Genomic DNA, 22,343 nt, shown 5'->3' on the forward strand with positions numbered 1-22,343 from the left:
CTTATTATTGTGAATGTAACAAACGCACATTTTGGACAATTATTACCAACAAAATTCTATTGTGTTTCATCCAACCTTTCACCAGAAGACGGTACGATAAACCCATATGGATATCCCGACCTTATGGTTCCATTACTCTTGGAATTCAGACTTTCTTTCAAAGACTTCGTCTTCGATTTCGAAGGAGGCGGAGACCTAGATGTGGACCTGGACTTCGACTTTGTTTTGGCATCCTCGGATTCTGACTTATCCAAAGATGACTTGCTAAGAACAGGCTTCACATTGCTATTGAAATCCAAGAAGAACTTGAATTCTTGAGTGAACGCTTGAAAGTAAGATATCTTGGCTTTTCTGCTGACTTTCAGAACGTAAATCAAGTGCTCGATAATAACGAATAAGAATGCTAAAATTGTTCCATAAATCGTCACCCAGAAGCAGCCTTCTACGTTTTTGAGTCCCAGAGGGGTGGCTTCGGCAGACTCAGTAGTACCCTGTAATATATTCAACGTAACTACTACTAAAAAAAAGACGTCATAAAGACGAAATACTTACAGAACACTGTCCGCCTCCTCTTCGTTCTTCCCACCATCTTCTCTTAAGATCCTCTATGACACCTGATGCTTGCAATTTCAGAATGGCGGTACTAAGACGTTTCCTGTATGGAGACTCTGAAGGTAAAGAACATGTCAAATACAATTTCGATCAGTATATCTCTGTACAAAAGAGTGTTTTTTTCTACCTTTTCGCATTGCAATTCCATATCCTTTATCGTCGAGTAGTCCACCATACTGCTGTAGGTCGCAGTGTCTTTGGGTGGTGTATTCAATAGACGTGGATTCCATGAAAAGAGCGTATAATTCTTTTTCCGCTCTCCTCACGCCCTCATCATTTTCCTTCACTTGTTCTTCTGGATGGTCTTTCATGTACTGTCCAATTTTTTGGAAGATGCCATCTTCTGCATTCTGTACCGGAAAAAAAAATACAACTTAAGATTATCGCAGATTAAATTAGCTTTGAAGGAATACAGTTACTGGTAAATTCAACAGCTACTTATTATTTACATACCATAAAAAATTTCTCAGTTGCACCGTTCTTTTTGGCTCCAAATTTGATGTTATGAAGGGGAGCATTTTCGTATAGACTATGTACGTCTTTGAACAACTCTACTGGATTTTCCGTTGCTAAGAAAGCAGCAAGGTTAGCGGTATAGGAAGCCACGATCAACAGGCAGAAGAACCACCACGCTCCTGCCACCATTCTAGTGGAAACTGCTCTGAGACAGAAGAATGTATTATTCAGAAGTTAGATTGTCAGACAAACAACAGAAGCAATCTTAAATCACAAATATATGAAACGCTATTTGTAAACATCCAGACCAGTATGCTTCAATTGACAATCACTTAATAAAAATTATAAAATCTGCAAAGTCAACGTGTTCTCCCTTTGTGAATTGCAGAAAGTATATTACTTATTGTATTTTGAACTTTCTGTGAATACTTACATTGGCGCAATTTCGGAGCCTTGACACATAAGACTGCCAGTGACGAACCAGATCGAGTTCGACATGCTGAACTGGTTTATCAGATATTGTGGATCTTCCACACAAGGATACGGGTTGGTCCATTCATCCGGACAAAGCCTTCCAATGACGAAGAGGGAAAAGCTTACCAAAAAGAAAACGCCGGCCAAGGCTACCCACACATCCAGCGCGAAAGGGTCGGCGAAGGAGAAGAAACTTGGTGGTGCGGTGAAAGGTTTCCTGAAGAGGACGCTTATTCCTAAAAAATAGACAGCCTTTTTAATAGAGATTAGTTAATAGTGCTTGAATGCGTTAACAACTAGTGACCACTAGAAAACCACTTGAAACATACTAAGAATAATGATACGATTTTAATTCTAGTAATTAGCAGAATGTTTAGCACATATATATGTGACAACAAAGCAATTTATTTATTTATTTCTTTAAATTTCACAGTCCTTCAAATTTCTAATTGACACAATACGATCATAAAAATTTTTGTCTAATGTAATATTAAAAGAAGACAGAAATGTTAATAAGTATACACTGAGGTTAAAGAGTTTTATCCAATTCCTAACTAACCAAGTAAATGTATTTGTTTTTTGATGAAACTGCGAGTAGGTGTAGGTATGTGTTTGTACAGATTTTTACACCATTTGTTCTACATTCTCCCATATTTTAGTTCTAACTAAAAATTGTGTTCATAATTTCTTTTCTAAAATCTTAAATTCATTCAAAATTCGATACTATAACATTAATATCTTTTATAAATATCATAGAATTTACACTATGATATTTTTTTATGTGATCCAATTTCAACAGTGGATTCTAGATGACTTTACGTTTTGATACATACCCAAGTTCATGAAAGGTACTGTGAAATCTACGGCTTCCTCCCTGTCAGAGGTAATAGTGAAATCTGTTATGGCCAGATCCGCTCTCTGAAATAGAAAATATAAAGTATTTGCAGTTTCAATACAGGGTGTAAGAAGTTTGACTGTCATTACTTCAGCATGAGATAGAGTAATCATAAATGAACAAAAAAGTTGTATATTAGAGGGGCGTAAGCGAACAGTTTTCAAAATACAGCGAGTATTAATATCACAATGTGACAACAGCGCTTAACCTAACGCTACACATCTGATGCATACCACGTGTGCACGCGGCAGACTGTCCTACGGAAAAAATGTAAACAACTATTACTGTCAAATATTTAGTAAAATTCAAGACAATCGTTTTCCAGTTTTTAAATAAATAAAATAAAACGTATAGATTTTGTAGTACGAAGATAGTGTTGTGCTTAAATTTTAGCTCGAATTTTAGTAATTGTGAACCTATTAAAACAGGAACTTAACTTTTAATCAAATTATGAATTTGAAAAATATGTTATTCAAGTACCCAAAGATTCACATCGTCCAAATAATCATACGTAGTAAAAATAATTTAAATACTTACCAAAAAGCAAAACAAACTACAATATATGCTCAAAATGTCCACCACCATTTTCGATGCACTCACGACAATTTTTAATCCAATTTTCGGGCACTCACTGGAAAACACCTCAAGAAAAGGAAATAGTGGTACGCAAGAAACACTAAGACAGAGTCGAATTCCAGATACCAATACCAACTGAATTGCGTATTGCTGGACAGCTTAGTACCTCGTGTTAGCCGCCGCGCCGTTGTCACATTGCTTGATATGAATTTTATCGAATTTTAAATTTAAACATTTTTTTTTAAATTTAATACCTTGTGTTTATACAATATTTTGATTTATTTACTGACCCTTCACATCGGATAAAGTCAATATTGTTATGGAAACAGTACATATTTCTGCTTTTCCGCTATTAAATTCATTAAACAGATCTTTAAATATTTCATTAAGAAAAAAATGTTTTTGATAGATTTTTGTAGTTCTTTCTACGAGGGATTCTGACAATAAAAAAATTTAAAAAGATACACAAGCGATCTAACAATTTATTAAGGGAGAAAATACAGTACGCGCCTAAAGTATGGAATAAATTCAGTAAAAACGAAACAATTTTTTTTTGGGAAAAATCCTCGAACAGGTCGATTTTTAAATTAAAAAATACATATTTTAGCATAAAAGGCGATTTTCAGCCGTCATTTGTTTTCGAGTAATGACGTCATCGACATTTTTTTTAAATAGCTACCCCTTATTTTTTTCTTGATTCTGAAAGATCGTTTCATTGTCGATCCGACGGTATTAAAATGTTGCCATCTTACATAGGAAAGTTTTCGAGTAAATGACGATTGAATATTAGAAAACGTAAACTTTTTTCATTAAAAAAATAACAATTCCTATGTCAAGCAAATACAATTCATTAAGTTTTCTATCTAAATTAAGTGTTCGAATTGTCACCCACCGACTTCTTGACAATACGCAAGTCTGTGTAGAAATTCTTCTTGCACATTATGAATTATTTCTGGGGTAACTCTGTGTATTTCATATATAATACAATTTTGGAGTTCTTCTAAATTATGTGGTCTATTAACGTACACTTTGGACTTTAAGTAGCCCCATAAGAAATATTCCAGGGGTGTAAGATCTGGGGATCTCGCGGGCCATTCTATAGGTCCTCGTCTGCCGATACACCTCCTAGGAAAACAATTGTCCAGAAAATTTCGAACAGGGCCCTCATAGTGCGGAGGTGCACCGTCTTGCTGAAACCATATGGTGTCATCAGGAATATCAGGATCATTATTGTTAGGAAACATTACTGCAAGCGATGGAACAAGGTCATTTTGAAAAACTCTAAATATCTTTCTCTTGTAAGGGTTCCTTCAAAGAAGAAAGGCCCTACTATTCTGTTGTCAACTATTCCAGCTCATATATTTAATTTCTGTGGGTGTTGGGTATGTGTCTGCTATCCAATGAGGATTTTCCCGACTCCAATACCTGCAAGTTTGACGGTTCACTGTACCATTGAGACAAAACGTGACTTCGTCTGAAAAAAGTATTTGCCGGTGTAAATCTCTATTTACTTGACAAATCCATCATAATTTTACAAAAGTGTAAGCGGCGGTCATGATCGTCTTCATTGAGTTCCTGCACAAGTTGAATTTTGTAAGGATGATATTTTTCCTTCCTCAGGATATGTAGCACTGTGGCCTGACTAATTTCATGGTTTAATGCAACCAATCGTGAAGTATTATGAGGGTTATTTACCATACTTATCAAAATGTTCTGTTTATGATCTTCACTAACGCTTGGACGTCCAGGTTTTGGAATATCTACAACATTGCCAGTTTCTCTAAATTTAGATTCCATCTTATTGACTGTTGATTTGCTGATACGGCTATCTGGATGTTTTTCATTAAATAAATCGCAAACTTCCTGCTGCGTTCTAGTCTTATCCCCGCATCCGATAAGAATTAAAATTTCAACTCTGTGTGACAGTTAAATGTGCCTTAATACTTTAAATTCAACAATAATTTTTATATCGCTTACAATACTTAGAAAGTCAGTATGACAGTGACACTTTGTAAAGATTTACACCTATGTGATCCGTAAAAAACTTCAGAAATTTCGAAAAACTAAATTTGATAACGTTTTTGCTTTATTTTAATTGATTTGGGTTTTCTAACATTCAATCGTCATTTACTCGAAAACTTTCCTATGTAAAATGGCAACATTTTAATACTGTGGAATCGACAATGACACGATCTTTCAGAATCAATAAAAAAATAGGGGGTTGCTATTTAAAAAGAATGTCGATGACGTCATTACTCGAAAACAAATGACGGTTGAAAATCGCCTTTTATGCTAAAATATGTATTTTTTAAATTAAAAATCGACCTGTTCGAGGATTTTTCCCAAAAAAAATTTGTTTTTTACTGAATTTATTCCATACTTTAGGCGCGTACTGTATACAAGGTGTTAACGAAATAAGTACTCAAAATTGGAGAGTATGTCAAACATGTCGAAATATGATGAAAACCTTAGTAGAGTTTTTGTCAATGGCGGACCCTAAGGGAGATTCAGCCCCTTGAAGGGGTAACTCAGGAAACAATTTTTATTGCATAACTTCAAAACGGTTTAATATTATATCACGAAATTTTGGGGTTGTATTACTACACTGCTCAAAATAACTAGAGGAACACTTATTTAAATCTCATTAACTTTTTTATTTGTAACACTATATAAATCTAATAATGCATATCTTAAAGACTAACATTTTGTTCGAATAAAACAAATTTACATAATCATTCTTGAGACAATAGTACCAATTCAAAAAAACTACAAAAAATAAAGTGAAACATACAATCAAAATTTCAATTTAGAAATATGCTGCGCCTTGGAATAGTAAACAACGTTGACAGTTCAGCATAAATTGTAAAAAATGAGGCATCTATGTGAAGTTGAAGTCGTTCGTGTTGTTGCTAGTATAGAGTATGGCACCAGTATTCGACAGGTTGCAAGAGATTTTAATGTAAGCCCTTCTGTCATCCATCGCGAGTGGAATCGTTAATTAGAAACCGGAAGATATAAAAGACGCATTGGACAAGGTCCTAAGAGGAAAACAAACCGAATTCAGGATAGGTTTTTAGTCATATCCTCCTTGCGTTCTCGTACATCCACAGCAAAAGACCTTCAAAGTAGGCTCAGAACTACTCATGGGTTGGAAATTTCCGATGAGACAGTTAGGAATAGACTGAGAGAAGCAAACTTGAGACCAAGAAGACCCGTGCAAAAACCTATTTTAACTCCGTATCACATAAGGTAAGGACCAGTACTCTTCACAGATGAGTAACAATTTCGTATAAGTGGTTGTGATGGTCGAGTACGTGTATACCGACGTCCACATGAACGCCATTCTTCTGCTACCATACAAGAAGTCGAAAGAATTGGTGATGGGTCAGTGATGGTTTGGGGCGGAACTAGTCTTGATGAAAGAACCGATCATGTCATAGATCCAGAGACTCTAACCGCTGAAGGTACATTGATCATCTCATTCTAGAAGATCATGTTATACCAGCCGCTTATGGTATAGGTCCAAATTTTCTGTTTATGCAAGATAACGCAAGGCCACATACTGCGATTATCACCATCACATTCAACATCACGGGATTCAATCCATGGATTGGCCTCCGCTAAGTCCTGATCTAAACCCCATCGAAAATCTTTGGGATTTGTTAGATAGGCGTGTTTGGAGGCGCCCAGACCCACCTCAGACTCTCCAACAGTTAACAAATGCCCTAATCGAAGAATGGGAGGATATACCACAAGAAGACATTCGTAGGCTCATCCGAAGCTTACCTCGGAGGTGTCAAGCAGTAATTCGTGCTAATGGAAGACATACACGATATTAGTGAACCAAATCTCACCAGGATCTTTATGTTATACAGACAGGATCACAGATTCTTCACTTTATTTCTTGTAGTTTTTTTGAATTGGCGCTTTTGTCTCAAGAGTGATTATGTAAATTTGTTTTATTTTCGCAAATTTATTCGAACAAAATGTTAGTCTTTAAGATATGCATTATTAGATTTATATAGTATTACAAATAAAAAAGTTATTGAGATTTAAATAAGTGTTCCTCTAATTATTTTGAGCAGTGTATTTATATGCTTAATAATCGGCATAATATACAAATCAAAATTTGCCACAGGGGCGTAAGAATATAGGGGACCATGGGGCAAATTTTACAATTTTTTTTTGTCCGCATTTTTTTTTACTTCCTGAACCGAAATTATGAAAATTTATCATATTTTGCATAAAAAAGGTTCTTGTTAGATTTTAATAGCATTTTAATTTTAATAATTCATTACGTGTTCAAAAATTCTTGCTGAAAATAAATGTATCAAATTGTGCCATGAGAAAATTACTATTTATGACACTTAACAGAGGTGTCAAGTATATGTCAGTTACTGACTAGAATACGTACTCAATATTCCAATCTAAGAAATTTGAATTCAGATTCTGTAATAAACATAGAATAAACTATATTATTATAGCCCTATAATAAGGAAGCACTGATGCCAATAAAAAGAAGTTTAAGTAGATGAAACCTAAAATTTGTTGTTAAGCGATTGGTAATAACCTCCCGCACTGACCCAACCCAAAATTCTTCCATTGTACAATAGCTGCATAGAGGGTGTTTATTTACTCTCATCTATGTAGTACAACTCGAACTCATGGCCTCAACAGCAACGATTCCAAAACAAACGTCTTAAATTTCTAGCCCACCGAAAGATTAGAATGTTTAAATTGTATTTCTAACAAAGAATCTCGACTTACATATTCGAGAAGGTCTCCAATCATTCCAGACCATCGGTGTGGTGGTTTCGGATCTTTTGCTCCGTTCTGTTTGTCTTCTCTCAATATGAAGGTGTAATTAAAGCCCTCCATTTCAGATAATTTTTTAATTAGGTCGATACCAAAACCCTCAAATCTGTCATTTCCTGTTAGAGTTTCGTAGGTTTCCTTGAGCATCCCATAAGGATCTGTCTGGAATTTTATCAACCTTCAGTTTAAATTTGTTGTACCAATTTTCGAAAATAATAGTAAAGGAAAACACGATCATTTTTTTACATTATAAATAAGAATCAAACGTTAGAAGTTTATTTTTTCCAAAAAGTGTTTTCAAATATACTTACTAATGTTGTAATAACTATAAAAGTTTTATTCTTCAAACTATCACCATCAGGTACTGGTTGCTCTACTGATTTTTTGGTAACTGAAAGACCATTAGACGTATTCCACGTGCCGATGTCTGTTATCCCTCCTTCCCTTAATTCGAATAAGTCTAACTGGAAATCGCTTCGGAACCCTTCTGTGTTGAATTTGATCAAACCCGTCAGACCTTCATGGGAACTCTGTGTCAAATAAATATGTGCAATACGCAAAGAACTATTCAATGATATACTTTGCCAAACTTTAAAGGTGAATTATGCATCCAAAACATAAAAAAATTACTTGTAACATTTTGGAATTAAAAAATTACAGGGTGTTTACTAAAGAATAGACCATACTTTAGTGTCAGCTTCCTTGGATGAAAATAAAGTTAAATCAACTTACCCCAGTACTATATTGTTCCTTTAAGAAGTTATAGCCCCGAGAAGGTAGGTTTTTATTTCACTTTTTTACGGTAATTTATTTATTATTTGGGTCATTTTATTAAAATTTTGGAAAAGTATTTTTCTTTAAAAATGCACCGTTTTACAGAAATAACGCTTAAAGTTAAGTTAAACAATGTAGTGGCAAGCACGCTTAGAACGCCTTTTATATTTATCGCAAAGAACAAGCAGATGTTTATAAGACAAAAAAACAACATTTCCAAAATTTTAGTAAAATTACCCAAATAATAAATAAACATCGTAAAAAAGTGAAATAAAAAATTACTTTCTCGGGCGTATAACTTCTTAAGGAAGCAAGATGGTACTAAAGTAAGTTGTTTAAATTCACCTTTCTTTCATACAAGAAAGCTAAGCCTTAAAGTATGGCCCAATCTTCAGTAAACATCCTGTATATCACACTTATTTAAATATTTCTTAAAATGGTCGATGAGGATTTATTTAACGCGGGCTAATGACTTTACTAATGAAGGAACAAAAAGTTCTGCACTTTCTTCAGTCCACGTCAAGCATCTGAATAAAAATGATATTTTTTTCACCACGTTATATTGATAGAAACTTTTTGGTTAATTTATGACGTTTTCACAATTAATGTTTGCAGGGTATTTCATTAAGAACTTGTATAGTAAACACTATACAGGGTGTTTCAGAAAGACCTCCTATAAATACAGGGGTGATAGTACTACAAAAAATAAGAATTTTTTGTTTTACTAACTATATGTCTATCTTCTCTTGTTTTCGAGATACAAAGCCACAAAATTAAATTTTTTTAATAAAATTTTTACGAAAACTTCTAAACGGTGCGAAATCTTCTTATGAAATTTGGTATTCCGGGGTTTTTAAGATGCCAAATACGCTGGTCTAATTATTTTTTGTATATTTCATATAGGGCACTAGTTATGCTACATTCCTATTACATTTTAAGTTCTAGTTTTTTTAAGGTTAGGTTTTTTATCATTCGGGCTCCAATTTCTAATGTATTCAATTAAAAGTTTTTTTTCTCGAAAACCGTCCACATTAGGAAGTTCTAACAAAAGTATATAATTTTTAGAAAATAAAATTGTATATTAGAAATTGGAGGGTAAATAGTAAAAAACCTAACCTTAAAAAAATTGAAACTTAAAATGTAATAGGAGTGTAGCATAACTAGCATCCTCTATGAAATATACAAAAAATAATTAGACCAGCATATTTGGCATCCTTTAAAAAACCGGAATACCAAAGTTCATAAGAGTATTTTGCATCGTTTGGAAATTTTCGTAAAAATTTTATTTAAAAATTTTTATTTTGTCGCTCTGTATATCAAAAACAAGAGGGGAGATAGACATAGAGTTCATAAAACAAAAAAATCTTATTTACGGGAGGTCTTTCTGAAATACCCTGTATAACTTAGTTTGAGTTCAGTTACTTACAGTTTTCAATAAGTTAACAATAGTGTAACCTTGCTCCCAACTGCTAGTATCATTGCATTGTAGAATATTATTATTGTTGATTATTGGCATAGAACTTTGTTTCTTTACGTCACTCAAGACAGTTGAAAACATATGAACGGCATCTATAATCAAAGCTGTTTCAGTCTTCAAATTCCACGCCACAATTTCAGGAATGGCATTTTCGTCGTCAGCGAATAGTTCTTGGCTGATTTTCTGTATCAGTTCCTTGTCGGGGTTTATGATTCTAATCTAAAGAAAAGAACAAGACTATAGTATCTCTAGATCGTTCTGTATATTTTAAAAATTGTTTGGTTAATTAATTTTATTAATCCCTCCAAAAGTAATTAATTATATACATGGTGGTCCAGTTTTTAATAGACAAACTTCGGGAAAGTACTAAACAACAAAAACTAACATCACTTTGCTCTATGAACATAGGGGCAGAAAGCCACCGTTTATGAGATACAGGGCGTTGAAATTATCAAAAATAAAACAATTTTTTTAAATATCTGGAAAACCGATTCATCAAATTTATCCAAATTTGGTACACATTTTTTTTCGAATATTTCTCCTAGTTCTGTGTGCACACAGTCCAAATCCAAAAACCAGTGGCGGAGAAACAAGGACGTTGTTTCCTTATCTAGAGTAAAACTTCTACGCCACTGAATTAATTGGTAATATGAATACATTTTATAAAGGTCTGAAATATTCCGGATGAATAAAAACACTATTTTATTTTTGTCGAAAAGTGAATAGTTTAAGAGTTATGAGACATATTATGATGCGGTTTTCGAGATATTTAAAAAAATTAGTTTATTTTTGTTAATTTCAACGCCATGCATCTCATAAACGGTAGTTTCCTGCGTCTATGTTCATAGAGCAAATTGGTGTTAATTTTTGTTATTTAAAACTTTCCCGAAGTTTGTCTATTAAAATCCGGACCACCCAAATTTGTTTTATTTTCCCTATTTCAACGCTTTGTTTACTTGAATAATATGTCTCATAACTCGTAAACCATTCACTTTTCGATAAAAATAAAAGAATCATCATATTACCAATTAATTCAGTGGCGTAGAAGTTTTACTTTAAATAAATAAACGACATCCTTGTTTCTCCGCCACTGGTCTTTGAATTTGGACTATGTGCATACAAAACTAGGGGAAATATTTGAAAAAAAATGTGTACCAAATTTGGATAAATTTGATAAAGCCGTTTTCCAGATATTTAAAAAATTGTTTTTTTTTGTTAATTTCAACGCCCTGTATCTCATAAACGGTGGCTTTCTGCGCCTATGTTCATAGAGCAAAGTGATGTTAATTTTTGTTGTTTAGTAGTTTCCCGAAGTTTGTCTATTTAAATCTGGACCACCCCATATTTTAATTATTAATATTATATTAATTCATATCCAGGAGCATTATGCGTTTTAAATAAATGTAAGGTGCATTTTTCATGATACGTTTACGCTTCTAAGAAGGCAGAAAAAGAAAAGGTAATGATTATTTTTGATCTCATAAATTGGCAGTTGATCAAGAAATTAAAACTGCATTATAAATAATTCTATTAATTAATAACGTTTTGTAAATATTTTAATAAAAAACTAGCTACGGATTTTTTTTTTTATTATTTGTATCGAACCAATAATATTGTGCAGTTTCAATTAACTATAAATCACAACTTATTTGCTACTGTTGCTTAACTCTTTTGTATCTTAAAATCCAGGTACGATAATGTTTGTTATTTATTATGAATAGCTGCCAAAATGTTAAGCGCTGTTCCTCTATTTAGATATCTAATCTACCGAGCGTCATACTACATTTTTAGTTTAGAAAACAGCAATACGATTGTTAGATTAAAAAAAAAAGAAGTACATATTTTTAATACTTTGTTTCTGCAACTTACATTAGTACAGGTATAAAGGGTGTTTATTAAGTATGTACTTGTACAAACTTTAAAGGGTGAATCTTTGACTAATTTTAATATAAAAATTCATATTCGCAGAGCTTGGTTCTTGAGATACAAAGCGGCCAAAAAAACTTTTGTTTAGTTTTTGATTATATTTTTGTTCAATAACATGGCAATTTGACGAAATTCTGGAAACTGGTAGTATTGATGATGTGAAACTCAAATATTTAAAGTTAGAGGGCGCCATATAGAGTGACCTGAATTTAAATAACCATAACTTTTGTGTGGCACAGTATGTCATTTTTACTAAACATACCTATTCTTCTTTCAGTTTTACGTACATAAGATACTCTTAATATTTGTCGCTCAAAGCAACCGTTTTGTAAATAAAGGGGTTTAAAGTTAAACTTGCGTTGGAGTTTTTTAAGTTGAATAAGAGTTTTTAAAATACAAGTGAAAAAATGTGTCTTTTATTGACTGTATTGCGATGTGACAAACTTAGATGTCAAGAAACAAACCGTTGTTGACCCATGATCATATGAACTTTTTATCTTAAAATTAGTCAAGATTCACCCGTTAAAGTTTGTACAAGTGCTTAATAAACACCCTATATATGAATTAGGTCTAGAACATCGAAAATTATTTCTTAAGAATGATTCTCTTATTAAAATTGCACCGACATTACTCAAAAACAAGTTCGATGATACCATTTGGAGTTGTTACTGATCAATCTTATATGCTTCTTGAAGCAGTTTTACAAATCTTGTAATACTTGGCGCATGGTGTAGTAGAAAACAAATGACAGTTAATAAAAAAAAGGACGAAAGATGTAAGAGAAGATTTGAAAAACGAAATGAAGAACAGTTTAAAAGAGAATAACAAGTTAGAAGAACTAATTAAAGATAAACTATAAAGATTTTGAAGAAACCGTTGAAAAATAAATTATTCAATTTAGAAGTGAGATGCGAGATATAATACAAATCGTGGAAGAAAATGTAGTAATAGTTATAGGGTGAATACATAAATTTAGGAAGGAAGGTAGCATACATTAGAAAAGTATTTGTTAAAACTGAAATTGCTTCAGTGGTCAATAACTAAGCCGTCAGCATTTGATGGAAATGTATCATAAATCACCTACCTAAAACGGCTTTAATCACCTGCCATGGTAAACAACTGGTCTGAGGAAGAAAAGAAAACACCATTAACAGTAGTTTTAAGAACGATGGTTGGTATAGATGGCCAGAATTAAAATTTAAAAAGTAATGGAAGTGGAACTATCCAAAAAGATAAAATTTGCCTGGAATCTAATGAAACGTATAAAAGTGCTCTGGACCAGACAAAAATAAGAACTATTGTAAAACACAAAGGAAAACTTTTAGTGGAAAAACATTTACAAAACAACATAAAAAGGAACGGTTATAACTCTATTTAAGAATTAATAATTAATTTTAAATTATTTTAACTATTGAAAGTATTAGTATAAATATTTACCCCAGTAATATTGCTTTCTGCATATAGAAAAGGCATTAGATCTTCCGTATGTGCATCTAGATTTGTAATGAAGTAATGATAGTCCTGATTCATAAGTCCAACTTGCTGAAATTGTAGCAAAACTTCTTTCAGATGCTCTATTTCACAGTCTACGACAAAATATTTCTGCCCACTTAGTTTCACATCCTTCAAAACTGTTCTAAGGAAAACAAACATTGTTAGTTTGGTTTGTATATAAACAGTAAATGATTAAATTAACGTTCCTCGTTTGTTGCCATAAATTTGGTGTAGATTTATTCACATTGCTTCAACAGAAACTTTGAAACTGGGGATTAAGTCCTCCGGTTGTTATTTATATTTGCTACGTGTGCTGGGTTACAGAGTTGTGGTTTACAGTTCAAAATTACTGGTGTTATTCCGGACCACGTTTTTTACATGTTTCTAAATTGTAGGTAGTTTATCGAGGTCTAGGAACTACCTGGAATTTGGAAGGCTCGTAATCAAGGGGTGAAACGGCATAAGTCAGCGACTTCAAATCATACACTGGAACCCCATGGAGCAATGCAAACAGCACATATAAATACCGGACAGAGGGCCTAATCTCTAGGTTTAAAGTTTCTTCTGAAGAAGAGAGTGGTAAGTCCTCCGAATCGTCGAGAATTCTAAACCGACAAGCGTTGTAAATATCGCATAAATATTCAATAAATGAAGCTTAGGAATGCCAATAAACGAATATGACTAAAGGAAATATCACTACGCCCTTTTAAAATAATTAATTCAAAATTGAAAATTTACCTATAATTTCCTGAATGATACCTATCCAACTGTATAACAGTAACCAATAAACCTTCGTCCTTGGCCATCTTGATCAAATCCAGTACCCTCAGCAGCCCTTCATCATCTTCATATAACACAGTGAAAGTTTTCCATTCCAAAGCCATAATAATATCAAAGTACGCGGTGGAGAGCATAGAAGGGTGGGGATAAAAATTGATTTCCGTGCTATCTCTCAAAGGAAAATAGTTCCACCTGGTGATGATATGGGGTATTTCTTTGGCGTCGCACACAGACTGTACTGCCTCTATATCGACAGGATGTCTGGGACCAAAAATGCTAACCACTCCTTGGCTCAAGAGGAAGCAGGCATGTTGCTGGGTTGGAAAAGGCTGGTCTTCTGATACACTACTGGTCACCAGGGGCACCAGGGTGAACTCACCTTCTTGGACATTCCTGTTGACTCTTTCAACGGCATAGCGAAAGGCTTTTTCGTGAGATTCGTTTTGATCGAAAAGGCCAGCTTTTGGTTAAAAAAAATGTTACTAACAATACTGTTAAAATTTAAGTTTGGAGTATAGGTCTTAGTCTATCCCTGTATCAGCAGATACGTACGGCGTCACTAAAAAAGTTATCTACGCTTCAATCCGAAACTTGCAGTATAAATGCCGTACTGTAGTAAATCACCAAAACCCGGGTCAAAATTTTCGGAAAAACAAAAATGTTCCTGGCTTGCGGTATTCCTATTTTTGTATGGCATTAGGTCGAGGATCATTTTTTTTGTATAACCTATATACTTTAAACATGCCGTACAAAAATGTTTTGCCGAAAACCACCCCCCTTGGCGGACAAATTTAGCTTATCTGTGTACTCAATTGTACCAACAAGAATTGACGGCATAGTTTCTAAATTTATTGTTATATGTGGTAGTATTGATTTATAAGTAATTCATGCTGGGTCAAATGACCCCTTGAAAATTTCCGATGGGCTTGTAGTATATATTACTTTTAAACTATATGAGAGTAGTATATTTTAAATTCAGATTCTGTATTGTATTCTAAAACTAGTATCAAGGTATTGAAATTCGGGATTAGTTTGATTATATTTACAAAATTAATATATTTTAAAAAACCAAGTATTTGCCACCAATATTTTGCACGAAATAAATATTTTCTGAAATAAGTCCTGATTAGAAATGATATTTGTTAGAAAAAAACAAAATTAGCTTCAAGTGATGGCAAATTATTATACAGGGTGATTCACAACTTATCCAAAAAAATTTGGGAATAGATGCGGCATGAGAAATGTAGTCAATATCGTAAAAAAAATTTTTGTAAAATCCTTAGTTTTCGAGAAAAAATTATTGAAGTTATAGTACCTTCAACCACTACATAGCTGGACAACTGTAGTCTCTACGTCATTCGCAATACGCGTGGAGAGCCACGTGGCCTTAGCGACTCCGAATACTGAAATCCGTCGTTGCGATACTGTTTATCTGTTATCTGTGGTGTTTACAACAGTTTTTTAGTAGTTAGTGTCAAAAATGGTTAGCGTGTATAGCAACTCAGAGTTGATGGATATCGTTTTAATTTATGGTGAAGCAAGAAGACAACAATTGTATTGTGGTGAAGCATTTGTGTTATGGTGAAGCAAGACATCATTTGTGTTAGTTCGTGCTGGTCGCATTGTGCGAGGTCAGTTTTTACAGAGGACCAGTTTCCAGTGTCGTGCAGAAGTGTATTTTTAAATCATTTTCGAACTGCCCTTTTTGATTTTTCCTTTACAAAATTGTATTTGTATGGGTCCCTTGTACATTCAGAATTTTTTTTTGTAATAAGTTCTGAATCACCCTTTATATCTATCACTTTATTTTAAACTGATAAATTCCAGCGTATTTATTTAAGCAATTTTTTATGCTCCAAATTTACAGGAGTCGCATCAATTTTTTTTTATATTTTTAAAATTTTTATAATTCTTCAGTTTTTAATGTTTAATACCTATATTTTTAAATAATTAATTGTAGCTAACTATTAATTTATTATAAAAAAAATATTTCAGATTAAACTTTGAAAGTTTCTTCTTAAATAAAAACTTCCTGGCACAGAAATTGCGAAATTCTCGATAGATAATTTTGAATAATTAAAACAGCTTCGAGTAACAAAACTTTACGTAAATTATTATTTATTTTTTTTACTTACCGAAGTTAACGCTTTCACTAAACACGTATCCAATTAACACAGAAATTAGTGTCCAATTCAAAAACATTTTTTCCACAATGGCGGTTAGGGCAAACTATCTGGCTACATAACGATAATCACTTGGTGTTGTATAGAATAATAATAGCAGTATTCTACCGCTTGTAATTAGTATCTATTTTCAGTGAACTTCTCTAGTTCTGACATCTATTTTTTGGCAACGGGAATATTGTCGCTCGCTAAAATTAATTTCGATTTTTTAAATCTATTAAATGACGTGGAACATAATTAATTGTCTAGACAGTAGACTTATAAATACAAGAGTCTCAGACGAATCAAAAATTAAATGTCCCTTAAGAAATTTAAATATAAGAATAATTTTTAGTGCATTGAATTTGATGAAAATCCAATCAATATCATAATTTTGTTAACACATGAGCGTCTGGTGAGTCCAGTAAAAAACATACGCATCAAATTGTGCTATGCACTGCGTTCACTGGACATGTTGAAACTCACACGATGTGTGTAGTAAAAATAGGCACCATTGCTATAAATGGACGAGACAGATTGCATACGATACGTACGCTGTCTTCAAGGTAGTAAATACATACATCGATGTATATTTATGTCCATAAAATGTATGGAATTTTAGTTTTGATAACTGCTTGATGTATGGATGAGATATAATATACAAAATATTACTGTTTTTGTTTTCATAGTTCCTGCCGATTAGCAGGTCACTTTCTACTAATTTGACAGGCATTCAGGAGGTTCTACTGACGAATTATCTTAATTGTTTATTAGACATTATGGATTCAATTCTTGCTGGGGTATTAGTCCACAGAGTAGTTATTTCTAACAATGTCATTAACAAAGATCATTTTGATGTGTTTTCACGAGTGCATATTAAAAGAATGGTGGTTATTTATACTAAATGAAATATATATATATATATATTGTTTTTACCACTTAGTGTCAACAATGACAATGAGAATAGTTTTTCATGAAATTATTAGAATCATGAAAATGACGCAAAATGTCTCTGTTGCAGAAAACTGTTCTAGAAATTAGTAAAGAAAATTAATCCAGTGCTTGTTTTGTATTGGAATTTCCACTTAGATTTAGTTCTGTTTGCCATTTGTAATCAATTTTGAGCATAAAAAAAGAATACGGCATAGTTTTCATATTACCTTTATTTCTAATATGGAAAACAGTACTACCAATTTTTCTTTTTTTTAGTTTTGTATAAATAATTCCGATATGTAATTTAATAAAAACATATTGTCACGTTGCATATATTGCAGAATTTCTACCTCAAATTTACCCTTATAGGTATACAGGGTGCGCCATTAGTGTGAGAAAGTGAAATAACTCCCTTGGTATTCATAATACAGAAAAAAGTTTATATCAAAAGACCTAAAGGACAAAATTAATTTGAAACACACAGGGCGATGAATAAAAACGGGACACGCCAAATATTACATTTCTTAAATGGAACACCCTGTATATTTTCTAAAATATGGATTTCTGAGAAAATTTAGTTTAGTATAATATTTTAGTGCGAGGTTGCCAAGTTATGTAGAAAATTCTTTGAATTTTGGAAAAACATGACCTCGAAGAAGTTGTATTAACTTTCAACTACTAACACTTGGAGCAAAAATATTTGACATAGTTTGACATGACGTTAGGCAAAGACTCCTATATTAGCTAATAGCGATATTTTATACAGGACATTTTTTATAATACGATAATTTTAAGCAAGTTCAAACTTGATTTTCTATAGTTTTTCAAATGGAACACCCTGTATTTTATTGTTCTATTTTATTCGCATATTAGTCCACTTCAACTTTTATTAAATATGTTCTACACCTAAAGTTGTTAGTTTTTAAGATATAGCAACATTTCTGGAAAACCTATTTTTTATTATTTTCGGTCGCACCAAATGGCTTTGGAAAAAATTGTCACATTGTGTCAACTTGTCAGTTCATAATTTATCATTGCATTTTGAGGTAATTTTATTAGTTAACATTTATTTGTGTTATTCTATAAAATAATAAAAATTAAGTTTTTCCAGAAATGTTGCTATATCTTAAAACCTAACAATTTTAAATGTAGAATATGCTTAATAAAAGTTGAAGTGGACTGATATGTGAATAAAACAGAACAATAATATACAGAGTGTAAAAAATTCTTAATTGCGTGTCAAAAAATGCGCAATAACTAGGTACCTCTTAATACCCACCAAATTTCATTTGCACATTCGACCGGTTTCAGAGCAATAAATTAAATCGTCAGTTTTTAAGAAAAATTTGACACCACGTATCTTTAGATACGGGGTGTCAAATGTCTCGGAAAACGAATCATTTGCGGACATACGTTTAATAAGCAAACTGCCATTATTTTCTCAAACAGAATCACCCCCTGAAATTTGTCGCACTTATTTACTAACACTCTGTATAAAGCCGCTCCGTACCGTTAATGGATCACCCTGTATAAATATAATTTTGTTTCATTAACTATTGTTTATTAATTCTGTTTGCAAGAAGGTCTCTTGACAAAACAATCCTCAAAATGCGGAAATAGTTAAGATCATTCTATCCAGGCTATGTACATATAAGACATGTTGGTGTTGGTGGTTTGTCGAAGGTAAGGTCAAATCAACAAGGGTAGAAGAAATTTTTTCATTGTCAAGTATGTACTTTTCTACTAAAGTATTCAGAAGTATCATTTATAATTTTTATTTTAGACAATTATTAATTACTAGCTGTCCGCGTCATTATGTAATAACGTGTACATGTCTGCCACTGATCTGAAGCTTCTCATCAATCAATTTATTCGATTCGTATGTTGCGACGCCCTCATGCGTGCCCTGTCGGCCTGGCGTGCCGGTTAACAATGCAGGTTTTTTTGCTGAGGGAAGTTGGGTCTACTAGGTTAGAGGAATTTATTTGAATTATCTTCTAATAATTTGCAAAAAAAGTAAAAGTATCCTAAATGGAAAACCACATCAAATGCAATCGAAGAAAAGTAACACGAATTAACAAAAACTATATTACAGTATTCATTTTGTTTGCTCTACTGTACATTTTGGTATCTAAAAGCCATTAAATTTAACAAGTATTGATACTCATTTGTTTACTATACGGTTTCAGTTCCTTTTTAGTTCCTTTGCTTTTGTGGCTGTTTGTGTAACTCTCCAGTGTCTCGACGCTGATCTGTTTATTCACCAGGTTGTAGGGCAATTCTTTCTCTTCAGACTGAAACTTGTGGCTTTGGTTGCTGCCCCCTAAGGAGTTACCTTGGTATACCGGTTTCACCACTTCGCTAAACCTAAAGTAAAACTTGATTTCTTGCATTAGAACGGTTCCGAATGGGGTTTTGGTTTTGACTGATTTTTTGCCCGCATGCAGGACGGTTTCCAGCATGGCCATAAAGAGAGCTAAAATGGTGCCGGCTATTGTTACGCCGAAGACACCACCAACGTTTACTAGATTCAGTGAGGTGGCTTCCGCATCACTGCTTTTGTCCTGAAAAAAAAAAAAAAAATGTTAAAGATTCGATTAGAAAGTCTATGTCATGAAAACATCCTGCAACAATTTACGTGCACATTCTATATGATAATTAAAATGCAATACAAAAAAAATCACTTTCAAAATACGGGATGTTAAAGTTTGAAATAATACATACAGCAGCGTGCATTTAGGTAGGACTTAATAACTTGCGCTCTCAATTTTTTGCTTCCAAATTATTTCAAATTTAACTCGCTTCAGATATCTTCGAAATCGTTTGAGATAAATAGTCCAGTCATTGAAGGCGAAAATAAAGTAAAAGCTCCTAATTTTTTCGGATAGCATGGATTTTCCTGAAAATTTGCATACAAGCTCATCTGACCCCACCACTTCAAAAGTTATATTGTCTAGATATGTGCTTTTTTCTGTTTGGGAGTGAAAACTACCCTTGTACGAAAAAAATGCGAAAATAGCAGATTTATGTATTTTAAAGATTCAATTCATGTTCAAATATGTTGGATAAAGTTCCTTTCGAGATTTTTAATATAATTTATGTAATTTAATTACTTTTCAACCCTTAAAAATCCTTAAAAACTAACCTTCCATAGCCAAAAAAATAAAAAAAAGTTTTTAACAGTTTAAAATATTCTTTTGGTGCATTAACAATATATTGCATTTCTTTTGTTATTCATCAGAAAGCTTACGACTCATTACAAAGTTACAACTCTTAAAAACCATCCCTTATAATAAAATAAAATATTATCGAAAGCTTTAGATGTTTTAATGGTATGAATATGTTGAATTATAAACTTTTTATTGGTTTTCAAATGATCTATGATATTTTGCAACTTTTCAGCCACCCAAAAAACACATAAAAAACCCTACCCCTTATAGAAAAAAAAAGATTTGTAAGCTAAAAGGGCTCAGGAAAGGCAGTCTTTGAGCTTAGTTTTGATTTTCTAACCGTCATAACTCAGTCAAATTTTGTCCTACAAAACTTTTTAAAAAAGCAAATTGTCCAGTAAGAAAAAACCTACAATTTCTTATTCTATAATTTTTTTTAATAACTTTATTACTTTTTGAAATATTTTGAAAAAAGGTGATTTTTTAAATAATTGAAAAAATATATTCAAAAGTAAATGAATTTTTTTTTAATTTAGGCTTCTAAAATCGTTCAAATTCCCAGAATCTACTGTTAATACATAAATAAAGTAAATTGCAGAAGGAATACGTTTATTTTTTTTTACGTCGTCATTAATTTTAATATCGATTTTTTTTTCTCAAAAATCAAGACAATCATTTTATTTTGATTGTAACTTCATTAGTTTTCATGCTAATGACTTCTACCTTCATTCAATTTAAAGGTCTTTTCAAGAACTTTAATAGGTGTTATATAAGTGTTCCTCGAAAAACCTTTAATTTTTTCGCTACAGGACGTTGAACGTTTCGATTGTAGCTATCTTCGAAATTGACTTCAACTTCTGGGAGTCATAACTCGGGTTCTACACCATCTACAAAAATAAAAAAAGCAATCTCTTTATTTATTTACCTTCATTTTTGCTTATGATCATTTTTTGATAAAACTAAAAATGGCTCAAAAACATGCATTTTTTGGGCTAAAAACGATCTATGAAAAAAATTTTTTTGTTACTATGATATTGTATAATATACGAAAAAATTCTGTTTTTCAATAAATTGTCGCGAGATTCAGTTTTACCTATCTCCTTTCATGATGAAATTGTGTTGTAGAAATTTGTCTGGTAAATTCATTCTCGTGATTCGAGAATTATCTTTTTGAATATTAGAAAGAGATAGAGAGAACATCTGCTCCAAGTGCAGGCTTGGCTTGACAAAAAATTGCAAACAGAAGACTGGCTTGGAAACGAGAGGATTCGGGTATGACTTTAACTTTTATGACTCAAGATTTATCACCAAGTGAACTTCTCAAAATGATTTTTTGCGGATGCAAAAGTGGCTGTGCTAATAATTGCGGTTGCGGGAAGGCGGATCTACTTTGCACCATAGCATGCTCTAATTGTTCCGGAACTGATTGTCTCAATTGCCACGCATTTTTCGAAGAAGAACGAGATTCAAGAGAATGAACATTGAATATTGTTATTTTTTTCATATTTAATAAATTTGTTGATTAATTGACTTTTTGCAGAACCCTAAACATCATACCCAAATTTCTTTAAAATTTAACGAGTTGCTTTCATTTTATATTTGTTCAATGATCTGAAAAATCCGAAAAATATCAATATGAGTAAAATTGCTTTGAAATTTATTATTTTTAAATAAATTTTTTAAAAAAGTCGGCCATATTGGATCAGCCATTTTGAATTTTTATTCTCTGATATAATATTCTTGTTCAGCGACTTCAAAAACCTCTACAATATCAATTTGATTAAAATTGCTTTGAAAAT

At 32.5% G+C, this 22,343-nt stretch overlaps 2 protein-coding genes across 3 annotated transcripts in view; both read right to left on the reverse strand.

Moving 5' to 3' along the window:
• LOC108905508 (glutamate receptor ionotropic, kainate 2-like) lies at window positions 1-16,564 on the reverse strand. The gene is made up of 12 exons (XM_018708389.1): window positions 16,415-16,564; window positions 14,238-14,739; window positions 13,443-13,641; window positions 10,029-10,298; window positions 8,140-8,358; window positions 7,781-7,990; window positions 2,376-2,460; window positions 1,502-1,778; window positions 1,066-1,273; window positions 740-962; window positions 553-668; window positions 1-491 (listed from the first exon to the last, which is right to left on the reverse strand). The coding sequence occupies exons 1-12, from the start codon at window positions 16,479-16,481 to the stop codon at window positions 57-59; spliced, it is 2,811 nt and encodes a 936-aa protein (XP_018563905.1). The 5' UTR covers window positions 16,482-16,564; the 3' UTR covers window positions 1-56.
• A 2,882-nt stretch (window positions 16,565-19,446) lies between these two features.
• LOC108905507 (glutamate receptor ionotropic, kainate 2-like) overlaps window positions 19,447-22,343 on the reverse strand; it is a 31,039-nt gene continuing 28,142 nt past the window's right edge. For both annotated transcript variants that reach the window (XM_018708387.1, XM_018708388.1), the window contains one exon: window positions 19,447-19,938. In XM_018708387.1, coding sequence (XP_018563903.1) covers window positions 19,522-19,938 — 417 coding nt within the window. In that variant the 3' untranslated portion in view covers window positions 19,447-19,521. The remainder of the gene's footprint in view (window positions 19,939-22,343) is intronic.

The sequence above is a fragment of the Anoplophora glabripennis genome, unplaced genomic scaffold, assembly GCF_000390285.2.
Source record: "Anoplophora glabripennis isolate ALB-LARVAE unplaced genomic scaffold, Agla_2.0 scaffold140, whole genome shotgun sequence".
Taxonomy (NCBI): Eukaryota; Metazoa; Arthropoda; class Insecta; order Coleoptera; family Cerambycidae; genus Anoplophora; species Anoplophora glabripennis.

Excerpts from the sequence above, each read along its gene's own strand:
- LOC108905508 (XM_018708389.1), bottom strand. The coding sequence starts at position 16,481 with ATGTTTTTGAATTGGACACTAATTTCTGTGTTAATTGGATACGTGTTT. Across the intron at positions 10,299-13,442 it reads CAGAAAGCAATATTACTGGG|ATTAGAATCATAAACCCCGA; the intron begins GTAAATATTTAT and ends TCTTTTCTTTAG. Across the intron at positions 1,779-2,375 it reads AGTACCTTTCATGAACTTGG|GAATAAGCGTCCTCTTCAGG; the intron begins GTATGTATCAAA and ends TCTATTTTTTAG.